The 13159-nt window shown below is 41.0% G+C and overlaps 1 protein-coding gene across 1 annotated transcript in view; it reads right to left on the minus strand.

The window, feature by feature from the left end:
* The window catches only part of EGFLAM (EGF like, fibronectin type III and laminin G domains), a 147773-nt gene that overhangs the window by 63924 nt on the left and 70690 nt on the right, over positions 1 to 13159 (minus strand). The window contains exon 7 of the mRNA XM_037530083.2: positions 6216 to 6382. Within this exon, the coding sequence (XP_037385980.1) occupies positions 6216 to 6382 (167 nt within the window). The remainder of the gene's footprint in view (positions 1 to 6215; positions 6383 to 13159) is intronic.

Here is a 13159-nt window from a genome sequence, read left to right on the forward strand (position 1 = left end):
ATGAGATAAGGAATGCTTTTTGCATTTTTAAGAAAGATTTATTTATTTATGCATACAAGAACCCGGGTACAGGACACGTGTGGGAGGGTGAGAGGATTCACCAGAGACAGAGCGGGCAACAGAACAGGCAGACTGACTGAAATACTCTGCTGATGGGAGCAGCAGGCAAGACAGGAGAGGCCTGCCGCGCCATGTGGGTTGCTCTGTGACTGGTGGGGATCGAACTGGCACTGAGGAGGCTGCAGACAGCTTCACAGCGCTGCGCTCAATCGCCTGCGCCACCAGGGAGGCCGGCTTTTTGCATTCTTAAGTGGTTGAAAGAAAATAAAAAAAATCTTTTGGGACATGTTATGTTAAATTCAAGTGTCCGTGCCTGTTGGTAAAGTCTGGTTGGACACAGACACATGTCCATGCTGCTTTTAGGCTCCAATAGCAGAGAGGACCCAAAAATCCCAAAGTATTTACCATCTTGCCCTTTACAGAAAGATATATATAATAGTTTTAATCAGTAAAAGTGTTAGGGGGAAATGATGTCCTGAGTTAATCCCATACAGGCTTTGTGGACCCCACCCCCACTCCAGACTAAAGCCATCAAGACATTGGGAAAGACAAATCCCATCACCACCAAAGGGAGGGTGGCTGGGACCTGAGGGTGGAGTTGGGCAGCCAGGTTGGATATAAAAACCAAACACGTGGGCCTTGGGGTCTCACGCGATTGCTCGCCTCCTGTCTTCACCGCTCCTGGCTGGCGGCCAACTCTGAGAGCGCCATTTTGGGATTCCTGATCGGCGGATCGGGTAGGACTCATTTAAAACTTTGTCTCCCACTTTTCTCCCAGAGCTGTACATTTCCTCATTTCCCCTTCCCTTGTAAATAAACCTTTTATTAACCTTTCGCGTGTGCCTGCAGTAGAGCATTGATAAGTCCTTATAAGCGCGCGGGTGAGGACCCACAGTCAGGCACCCCGTTTTGTATCGGGGTTGCTCTACAACAAAAGGACTATTGAAAAATTAAAGCAGGGATGGGGTAACTGTGAGTGTAAAGTTCAGGGAAGTCTATCTCAGGAAGGGACATAATGACATGGAACTTTGGGGGGAGTGGGAGAGTGGGAAGATCTGGAGTGTTCCAGGCAGGAGAAGCAGCAGGTAGAAAAGCTGCAAGATCAGAAAGAGCAAAATGACTTCTACTAGGAATGAAAAAAACACCTTCTACTGGGGACTGCCCCGAGGAAACCGACTTCACTTCAGCGAAGAACTTAGTGGCTCTTTCTCTGCTGTATCATAAGGACAGAACAGGAGAAATTAAACCTTTTGGGCATAGGAACATATTTCACCCCCGGGGTGTGGTTATACAATCCTGGAGTTGGCCACACAGTTATTTTTCATTTCATCTCATTTGTCTTGGGGAAAGAGAAAACACATGACTTTTATGTCTGCCATTTCTGTTAGGTACAGTTCATGGCCTTCTTACTTGGTCCATCCTTCTTGATTAAGCTAAGCTGGATCCCAGTGAGGACACGAACACATCCCCAACAAGGTCTCCTGTTTTTACTCTGTTCTGGAGGCTCCACAGAGAACCCTGTTCGCATTGGCTAATCTGTAAGGTCAATTTCAGGTAAGAAAGAATGCCATAGAATAATAAGGCAGACTATAAAGTTGATATTTCTTTCTTGAAGGAAAAAAATAGAGCAGGATGGGATAAGGACTGAGAGGCCATGATCTTTGTCTCTGTTTCTTGCAGGAACAGAATAATACCACTTGACTTTCCTCACATATTGCTCAAATAAATATCAGGTGGCATTGTTAGGGGGAACAGGATGTCCTAAAGCTAATTCCATACAGGCTTTGTGGACTCCACCTCCACCCCAGGCCAAAGCCAAAGACACTGGAAACTCCAAATCCCATCACCACCAAAGGGAAGGTGGCTGGGACCTGAGGGTGGGGTTAAGCAGCCAGGTGGATATAAAAGGCAGACACGTGGGCTTTGGGGGTCCCCCATTTTGGCTCTCCGCCAGCTTGCAGCGTCCGGCCAGCTCTGAGAGTGACTTTGGGTTTCCAGTTCGGCGGATCGGGTAGGACGCATGAAAGACTTTATTTCCCTATTTTCTCCCTGAGTTGTACATTTTCCTTATTTCCTTTTCTCTTGTAAATAAACCTTTTATTAACCTTTTGTGTGTGTCTGTAGTAGAGTATTAATAAGTCCCTTTAAAGCGCTCGGGTGAGGACCCACAGCCAGGAACCTGTTCAATATCGGGGCTGCCCTATAACAGCATTATTATTCAACGTCACTGAAATGATCCTATTTCTCCCTAGAGGCCCTGGACATGTAAAGGTTTTAGTGTTTTCTTCCCATTTTACTTGTAACTTTGTGGAGCTGAGGTAAGACGTGAATAATCCTCTCCACACTCCAATGAAGACACCACAACCCTGCTTTTCCTCACAGGCCGAGTGCCAATTGAGGAAAACAGTAGGGTCTGGCTTTCATTAACCACAGGCTCAAGAGCCACTGAGATCTACCAATTGTCCCCATTAAACAATTAAACTGCTAATACGGTCTGGCATTAATAGATCCAGCGGGAAGCTCACGCTTTATTAGTTAGTGAAGCTGATGTATTATCCTTCCTTAGGAAAGGAGGTAGGTGTGGGCCTAAGATAAACAGACAACAGAGAAGTCAGTGGGTGCTGGTGTCAGGGGGTGAAGGGGAATCTAATGGTTCCCTGCAGACACCTGCATCTCAGCAGTCAATTTGAACATTCCATTCTGAAGTTTGCTGTATAAGGAGGAAGTGGGCACAGAACCAAGAAAACAGGCTTGGAGGAAGGACCTTGAGGTGGGACAGTGGGAACAAAAAAAATGGCGCAGCCTGAAAGAAACACTGGTCTCACAAATTCTTTCCAACTATTAAACCATTGGCTTGGCTTTTTTCTATCCAGTCAGAAGGGCTACGGGCTGTCAACTACCAGGTTATCCCAATGCACAGCAGTCAAATTTCAGTCCTGGGAGTGTATATATATATATATATATGGTTTTTTTTTTTAAGATGTATTTATTTATTTATACAAGCACTGGGTACAGTCAGAAGCGCAGGAGGGTGAGAGAATTCACCAGAGCCAGAGCGGGGAGCAGAGCAGGCAGAAGGACCGAGGTACACTGCTGAGGGGAGCAGCGGGCGGCAGGAGAGGTCTGCGCGCCATGTGGGACCCTCCTCCAGTGGCCGGGGAGCAGCCGGGGATGGAACCAGCGCTGCAGAGGCTGCGGGCAGCTTCGCAACCCAGCGCTCAACCGCTGCGCCACCGGGGAGGCCCCCTGGGAGTATATTGTACCCACATTACTGTATGTACAGTGTATCTTACAAATTTTGTAAGGAAAAAATAAACATATATACATATATACATACATACATATATATATGTATATATATGTATATATATATACATATATATATATATGTAGATAGATATATAGGGCTCATCTGTGCTGACAGAAATTCCTCAGTCCAGAGATTCGACATGGCCTTTATTTCCTTGCAGGCCTTACCATTCTCATGCTCTTTTGCATCAGAAGAACAAGAACATTCTTTATTCTTGAGTCTCACTCAGGAAAGTAGCTTTGCAATCAGCCAAACCTGAGTTCATCATATCCTGTCTTTATCATTATTTTTCTTGTTATAACATGTAACCTTTCAAAAACTTGATTCTTTTAAAATCAATTTCTCCAGCACAGAGTTTTTGTGAGCACATGTATGGATTTCAAAGGTGGTGCTTAGCATGGTGCCTCGCTTAGAGGAGGTTTCTACAATGATAGCCTTGTTATTTAGGATTTATTATAATTCAGAATAGTGCTCTTTGGTAATTAGGCAATTTTAGATAATGGAAAAATGGACTATTATTTAGAAGCAAATAACAGTCTCAACTAATGACAAAATAAGACATGTGAATATGCAAATACAGGTTTTCTGGAACATTAGACGTGATCTTGGGAAAGACGCAGCTGAAACGCCAATCACAGCAGTTTCTTATGTGCTCATGAAACGGGCCATCTAGTAAATTCTATTTCTGTTATACTGATGTGAGCTTGATCCTATGTATGGGAAGGAATCAAACTACATTTATTTAAGACTATTTCGTAATTGGGCATTTTCACTGAATCAGCCATCCTACACATAATTACTTTGAAATGAAAATTTTACTTTGCATAGAAGATCAATCAATAGTAAAGCTCTTTCACAGACTTTATCCACTTTACCTACAATGCTGGGGTCCACCAATTAATGAGGAAACAATTTTCAGATACTCCAAGACCAGACCAATGTTTCAATTTAAAAAGAAAAAGTTCAAAAGGTGCTCTCAGCCATGCCCTCTCCCCTGACTGTTCCCCACACACACCCACATCCAGGGCCAACTTGTTATAGCTCAACCTACTTTTACTTCCTTATCTCTGAGGAGAAGATGTTGAAGGCGGAAGGAAAGAGATACCCTAGCAGCTCAAACGATAGCAGCACACAGCCCAGAAGACTTGCCTTGTTTGCAATACCAAAAGGACAAACTAATTTTTTCAAAATACAGTCAGATCCCAAGGCCTGCCCCAGATTCTGTTACTCCAGTTTTGGCCATGCATCACGGTATCATCAAAGATGATAGCAAGAATCTCAAGCCAGCAAAAGGCCCCCCTTTGATGTAGAATTGTTAACATTCCTTCTAGAAAGGAGCTTTATTCCTGCCACATGCCTGGGAAATTTTAGTTTCTAAATTGTGAAAAAGAAGATGGAAGCAGTTGCTGGATGTTTATAGATATTGTAGGGGGTGTGTGTGTGTGTGTTTGTGTATGGATATCCTCACCTTATCCCTTTATCTCCTGACAATTCAATCAAAGGAAAGAGCCCAAACATTCAAGGTTAGAATAAGGGTTTTTAGAAGAGCCAAAATTCTTAGGACTTGGGGAAGTTGGTGAATCTTTAACCCAGGAAACAATGGAGACCCAGGGTGTTACATTGTGGGTTTTGTGTGCAGACAGGGGAGGACTATAATCAGATCAAGGAGGGGCCTCACTGGTGGCCTAGGGGTTAAGTCTCAGTGCTATCACTGCTGTGGCCTGAGTTCCATCCCCAGTCATGGAGCTGACCCATATGACACAGCAGACCTCTCCCGTCTCTCCGTTGCTCCTCTTAGCAATGCATTTCAGTAGATCCACCTGTTCTGCTCCCCACTCTGTCTCTGGTGAATCCTCTCACCCACCCCACACCTCTGGCCTGCACCCCAGTTCTTAATAAAAATAAATCTTTAAAAAACTCAAAGAACTAATGCAAAAGGGTCTTGGCATTGGCTGATGGAAAGCCAATGTGTAGCTGAAAGCGTCCGTCTATCCTGAGAGCCCCTCACCTGCAGAAGGAGGACTGGGCAGTTTGTGCTTCAGGAGGAATTTTTTTGGCAAAGCTGAAAAAGCTACCAAGAATTCAAGCAAAAAAAGTACAGACATTTCAAATCTGAAGTCTCTCCACTACATAATAGGGTTCTAGGTTGATGTCTATGTGCCCACCCCTCCCTTTCCAAGAGCCTAAGATGTATGAGTGGGTGATGAGGTGGTCTAAGTGACCAAATGGGGTTCTTATACAGGTGGGAGCTTCCTAAAGTCAGACTAGAATCAGCATCTGATGACTCTTCACAAAAGCCCCAGGTCAGGAAGACACTGGCCAGTATTCCTGCAGCCTCCGCTCAGGCCCTCTGCAGACCGAACCTGTGACACCAGCTACACCTGAGCTTGCCCGGGACTTCTGGAAGCTTCTCTGAAACCATGGTTCAGCAGTGCTGGTTTTACTTAAGGATCCTTGATTGCTGATGAACACTAACTCAGAAGAATCTGGGGTCTTTTTTTCCTCCCATGATTTTAAGATTAACCTGTTTTCTCAGAAGATGAAAAGTGGGGGTATGGGGAGAGGCCACATGTCATCTTGGTATGTGGTCTGTTTTGTGATTTAAAAGAACACTAACCTCAAGCTCCCTAAGGATGATGCAAAAATAAATCTGCTGACCTCCTGGACATAGAACGAGTCTGTGTCCCTGTGGAGAGCCTTGAGTTTCCAAAGCACCCTCGGAAAGCCTGAGGATGGCCCCTCCCAGGCTGTCCCCTGCAGTCACCATGGAGCCCTGGGCTAGTGCGTCCTCATTCCAACCTCAGCAAGGCAGGTCCCTCTGCTTCAGAAGGGCCACTGTACTCACGGGAGGTACGGATGGTGTCACTGGGCCGGCTGCGGGAGCTGGGCCCATGGGGATTCATGGCCCTCACAGCAAACTGGTAGTTGGTATCTGGATCGAGACCCTTGATAACCATGGAGTCCATCTGGATATTCTCTTGGATTAAGGTCCAACTCTTGTCGAAATCTGGCCTTTACAGATCAAAAAACAAAATACAAAGCAATAGTTCAGGAATAGCAGAGGGAAGGGAAGTTTGCTGGCTATGTAAACTAACAGCATTAGAACACTGGGAGCAATACTTATTAAAATGAGTTGCCATTTCCTATCCAAAAAGTCATCTTGATTTTAAATCATAGGTCATAATTTTTTAAGTCCCTGCCAATAAAAGCAAGTAGATCATTTTTAGGGCCAGTATGAAGCGCTGTTTAAAGATCCACTACTTTGCTCACACAGTCTGGACTATGGTGAAAAGATCCTCACATAGGAGTTCAGTCTCAAGGACTCTGCCTTCCAGATGTTTCATAAACAAGCCGTCCCCTGATAGTCCCCATTCCAGGAGGTCAGGAGAGCACAGATTCCATCTATTCACAATCTGCTCACAAAATAAACAAATTTAAGTTTTATAGGGTGACTAATTACACGAATCACCATGGGAAAACCCAAGAAGATACTGCTCACAGCCATTCTTATTCTTAACAAATTTGTACAATGGTGCTGAAGGGCTGGTTTTACAGTTCTCCTGAGAGCCAGCTGGGGCTGGGCCTTCCCTGGGAGTGCCCATGTGGGAGGCAGCACACACAGGGTAAAAGCAGGATTTCTAGAGTTGGATAGAGCACAGAGCTGTGCAAATCCTGTCTCTATGACCAACTAGCTGCAATTTCATTCAAAGAGTTTCTATTTTCTCATCTGTATAACAAGGGTGATAAAAGGACTTTTCGAAGATAGCTGCCAAAAAGGTTAAATGAGCTAGATAGTCCTCTGCACAGTGCACTATAAACACTCTGCACCTGTCAGCTATTATCTCGGGAGTACCCCCAGCACAGAGCTAGCAGGCAAACCAGGGCCACCTGCTTGCTCTATGCCCTTGTGCCTCAAGGCAGTGCCACCAGCTCGTGTGGCACCTGAAATGCAGCTAGTTTGAATTGAGATGTGTTATATGCATAAGTCACACACCAGATTTTAAAGAACAAAATGAATTTAAAATACATGACAATTTTTATAATGATTTCTAGTTGATATTTTTGATTCAATGGGTTAAAATATATATGATTAAAATTTATTTCACTTGTTTCTTATTACCTTTCTAATGCTCTATTGAAAAACATAGTGTTTCACGTAGACTTGCATTATATTTCTCTTGAACAGTGCTACTTTATATGGAGAAAGGTGATGGGAGAAAGAAAAGCATTCCAGGTAAGAAGAATCAAGGATGAAATTTGGGCATGATTGTGCTTATCTAGGGGACAGTATGAATGGCCTAACTGCAGTGGAGGTTTTATGTTTAAAGCTAATAATAGCAGCTGTCTGTCAAGTGCTTGTGAAGTACCAAACATTGACCTAATAGCTTAATTCATTTATTTCTCATAACTACCCTATGCAGTAGGTACTAATAGTAAACACTTTAGGGCACTGAACTTCAACATTAACTTTTTTGAGCTGCTAAGTTGTGAGGCCAACTTGGGTTGATGGGAGAAAGTTGAATTAAGATCCTTGATATTAGATAAAAAATTGGGTTGGTAGTATTGGGGGGCTGTTCTCCATGTTTTTTTAAGATTTATTTATTTATACAAGATCCAGGGTACAGGCCAGATGCGCAGGAGGGTGAGAGGATTCACCAGAGACAGAGCAGGGAGCAGAACAGGCCAACTGATGAAATACACCGCTGAGGGGAGCAGCGGGTGAGACAGGAGAGGTCTGCTTCGACATGTGGGATTCTTGCCAGCTGGCTGGGATCGAACCCATGCTGCAGAGGCTGTGGACAGCTTCACAGTATGGCGCTCAACCTCCTGCACCACCAGGGAGGCCCTGTTCTCCATGTTTTATCATGCTTCCAGATCACCTTTCAGTTGCTCTTTGTTAAACACCTTTGTAACAGATATTTAGAAGGTAGCGGGAAGCAAAAAAGATTAATGTCTGTTTTTTATGGACAACTTATCATGAAAGAAAATAAGGACTCATTTTACTAACAGGGGGTACCTGGATGATATTCAGACTTCTTTAATGTGTGCTCACCTACTTTATCATTAGCAGGAATTTTGAAAGCCAAATGGAATCCTTAAGTCCAGTAAAAGATGCTTCCTCCAGCTTACTGGGCTAGTCAGTAGTTTGTGGGCCCATATCTCATAAAAATTCACATTTGGAGAAATAGAAGGAAGTAGAGCTTGTTTCTATTTCTTTATATCCTTTCCCTAAAGATGAGCTTCTCAAGGAAATTAGCATTGTCATCAAAGAGAACCACAGTGAGTGGAAGGAAGCACATTTACAAACTCAAATTAGAACAACATCACTTCACAGAGGAAAACCACAGGGAACAACTAAAAGTCAAGTCAGAAAAGATGTGACTTTTAGATAAAACTCTCCTGTTCCCCTTTGTTGAATCTCTGTTGTTGTATTTGGAGAGGAAATAACCTGTAACTGCTCTCAGAATGTGCCATTGTTACCCAGTGATCCCTGCAAACATCTCTCCTAACTTCAGGTAAAAATTAGAGTCCTCTCCCCTCCACCAAAACAAGTGGTTATTTTGTATTTAATACAGGAAAGAAAATGGTATTTTCAGCAAAGAAGAGATTGAAATCATTAACATTTAATTTTATTATATAGACGAGAGAGGAAAGCTCATGCAGATTGAATACTAGTTCAAAACCTTTAACTTTTTGCCTCTGATTTTTGTCATGGGTTTTGCATTTAAATGTTTTAGAGTCTCTTAAGGTACAAAAGTGTAAAGGTGAAGTTGAAAGAGAGATAACTAAGCCAAAGCACTGTCTTAGATCATCCTCAATTAAATAGCTTTATCTTTTTCCACTAAAGAAAAATTATTTTATCCTAACCACAGAGTTGCCAATCAAGTCACCATAGCAACATTACCCTGGCAATTCTCCCAACACAACAAAAAGAGCAGAGGGGAAAAGAGACTAAGAATATGCTGCCATCTGATATACATGGTCAGCCACCAGCAGGGTTTAAGCCTATTTTCAAATATTACAAAACAGGGTTATACTGGGCATCCAGGATCTCAGCAGATCAGTAGAAGCCCTTTGGAAAGTGATTGGGGAAAGAGTTCTGGTGGGCAAATAGCATGCTATCAGCAGCTGCTACTCAAAAGATAACTAGCTAATTCAAGAAACCAAGATGCATTCACTGGATTTTTTTGGGGGGGAAATAAATAATCATTGCCAATGTTAGAATCCAAAATGGTATCGGGTACCCTAGAAATCATTTGGTTTAAATGTGTGGAGAATTTCACATATTGTGTGCAAGATTTCTGTGCGAAAATCACTTCATTGTTCAAAAGCAAAATGCCTTTAGCTTATATCAGATTTTTCAAAAATAATTATGATCCTCAAGCTTTAAGGGTCAATGATCCAGTTGAGTCTGTCATTCTATCCATGTAGTAATTAATAGAAGGAAAATAATGTATCCAAAGTGACACAACCACCAGGTGCTGTATTTTTCTGTTCTAGTCCCTCTGCTGTGTATTTTGACCACTTCCTCATTGACAACCTCAACCTTGGTGGACAATCATTTCTCTTGGCACCATCAATCCCACTAAGTGGTTGACTTGGGCTTGTCAACTGACAGGTGATTCATGATTATCAAGTGGGCATTCACCATGGAGGCTATATCCTTTGAGTTTCCAAGGAACTATAGGCACAATGTCATTCTCAGAGACTTTATCACCTAATAAAAAAATAACACATCTAAGAAATTTTATAGGAATAAATGTCTATCTTAAGAAAGAAAGAACGAGCTCAAGTAAACAACCTAACTTCACCCCTCAAGGAACTAAAATAAGAAGAAAAAATAAGCCCAAAGATGTGGAAAAGAAATAATACAATCAGGCAGAAATCAAGGAAATAAAGACCAAAAAGACAATTGTAAAGATCAATGAAACTACAAATGATTTCTGAAAAGATAAACAAAATTGTCTAGGCTATAGTTGGGCTAAACACAAAAAATACATAAGAGGACATGTTACAACTAATGCCACAGGAATACAAAAGACCGTGAGAGGCTACCATCAACAACTGAATGACAGCAAATTGGAGAGTCTAGAAGACACATATAAATTCCTCTAAACATAAAAACTACCAAGAATGAATCATGCGAAAATATAAAACCTGAACAGATGAGCGAGTAAAGAGATTGAGGCAATTATCAAAAATCTCCCAACAAAGGAAAATCCAGTACCAGATGAATTCAATGGAGAATTCTTCCAAACCATTTAAGGAAAAATTAATAACAATCCTTCTCAAACTCTCCCAGAAAAACTAAAGAGGAGGCAACACTTCCAAACCTACTTTATAAGGCCAGCATTACCCTCATACCAAAGCCAGATAAGGACATTACAAGAAAATTACAGGCTAATATTCTTGATAACATAGATGTGAAAAGCCCTCTACAAAATCCTAGCAAGCCAAATGTAACAGCATAGTAAAAAGATCATATGCCATGACCAAGCGGGATTTATCCCTGAGAGGCAAGAATCCTTCAACATATGCAAATCAGTAATCAAAAAATAAATACCATGTTAACATAATGAAGGATTAAAAACATATGATAATTTTATTAGATAGATAAAAAGCATTTTACAAAATTGTACTTCCTTTCATGTTAAAATCTCTCAACAAATTAGATATACAAGGAATTTTTCTCAACATAATAAAGGCCATGTATGACAAGCCTACAGCTGAAATCATACCTATGTCCTATGATCAGGAACAAGGGTGAAAAGGGTCCCCACTTACAGCACATCTATGCAACATGGTACTAGCCAGAACAATTAGGAAAGAAAAAAAAATAAAAGACACAAATTGGAAAGGAGAAAGTTAAGCTGTCACTGCTTGCAGAGGACATATCATGTATAGAAAACCTTAGACGCTCCACCCAAAACTTTCAGAACTAATAAATGAATTCAGTAAAGTTGAATGATACAAAATTAACATACAAAAATCAGTCGTGTTGCTATATACTAAGAATAACTTAAGAAAAGAAATTAAGGAAATAATCCCATTTACATACCAAAAAACCAATAAAATACAAAAATCAAAAACAAGATATTTCAGAATAAATTTAACTGAGGTGAAAGATCTAAAACAGAAAGCTTCAAGACATTAATGAAATAAATTGAAGAAAACACAAATAAATGGAAAGATATTCTATGTTCATGGTGAGAAGAATTCCTATATCCACACTACCCAAAACAACCCATATACTAACTGCAATCCCTATGAAAATTTAGTTGTCATTTTTCATAAAAATAGAACAACTAACCCTATAATTTGTATGAAAGTACAAAAGACTTTGAGTAGCCAAAACAATCTTTAAAAAGATGAACAAGTTAAGGACCTCTCTGGTGACCCAAGGGGTTAAGATGCAGCACTATGAAGCTATTCGCAGCCACTGCAGCACAAGGTTGATCCCTGGCCAGGGAGGTGACCCACATGGCACAGCAGACCTCTCCTGTTTCACCTGCTGCTCCCCTCAGCAGTGTATTTCAGTACATCTGCCTGTTCTGCTCTCCGCTCTGTCTCTGATGAATCCTCCCACCCACCATATCTCTGGCTTGCACCCAGCTTTTGTATGCACAAATAAATCAATTTTTTTTTTAAAAAAAGATGAGCAAGTTAGATTCCATTGGTCTGTGTGTTTATATATGGTCAACTAATCTTTAACAGGGGCACAAAGAACTCACAATGAGGAAAGTGTAGTCTTTTCTATAAGTGATGCTGTGAAACTGGATATCCACAGGCATAAAAGTTAAATTGAATTTCTAGCTTAGCCACACACATACACACACCCATACACACACACACACACACACACACACAGACCAAAAAAACAAGCAAACAAAAAAACCTCAAAATAGATCAGACTTGCAAACTATAAAACACCTTAATGAAGTGTAAGGGAAAAACTACTTGATATTGGTCCTGACAATGATTTTTTTTGGATTTGACATTGAAAGTATAGGCAACAAAAGCAAATAAAACAAGAAAGACAGGTTAAAGTAAAAAGCTTCTGCACAGTGCAGGAAACAATCAACACAATGAAAAAGCAATCCATGAAATGGAAGAAATATTTACAAAACATATCTGATAAGATGCTAATATCTAAAATATAGTCAAGATTCATATAATTCATGAGTGAAATATGTGAGAACTAAGGTAAAAGAAATGTTGCAAGAAAAATTATTTACCTTTACTATGTTATTCACTTCACTATTTTCCTTTCTTTCTCTTTTTCCCTTTTATTTTAATGCTGGTAAGAACCTACTAAATTGATCTTACTACCCTCTAAAGTGTTGTGACCATAATTTGAAAAGCACTAAACTAGAAGTTTTACTTCTAGAAAATCTCAGATGGTGCTTTCAATTCTAAAATTCCATAAAGTGGCAAATGAAGCCTGTTAAACTCCAAATATGCTGTAGAGCACTGGTTTTCAGTATTTTTGAATGAGTCACAGTAAATTTTACATTTAACATTGTGATCCAGTACACACCACTCATCTGCACACACGCACACACACACACACACAAAATAGAAGCACAAATGTCACAAAATATCTCTTACTTTTACTGTGTGTGATACCCTGTTTTCTTTTCTGTTCTCTTTCACTTTGGAAAAAGTATTAGTCAGGACCCCCTTAACTGATTTCAAGACCTTCTAATGAGAAACCACCCATAGTTTCAGAACCCTCCCTCAAGTTGGAGCTGAGGTAAGAAATGAAACTCAAGCATGTTACCCATATTA

Source organism: Talpa occidentalis, unplaced genomic scaffold, assembly GCF_014898055.3.
Source record: "Talpa occidentalis isolate TD23 unplaced genomic scaffold, MPIMG_talOcc4v2.1 talOcc4.6, whole genome shotgun sequence".
NCBI classification, from domain to species: Eukaryota; Metazoa; Chordata; class Mammalia; order Eulipotyphla; family Talpidae; genus Talpa; species Talpa occidentalis.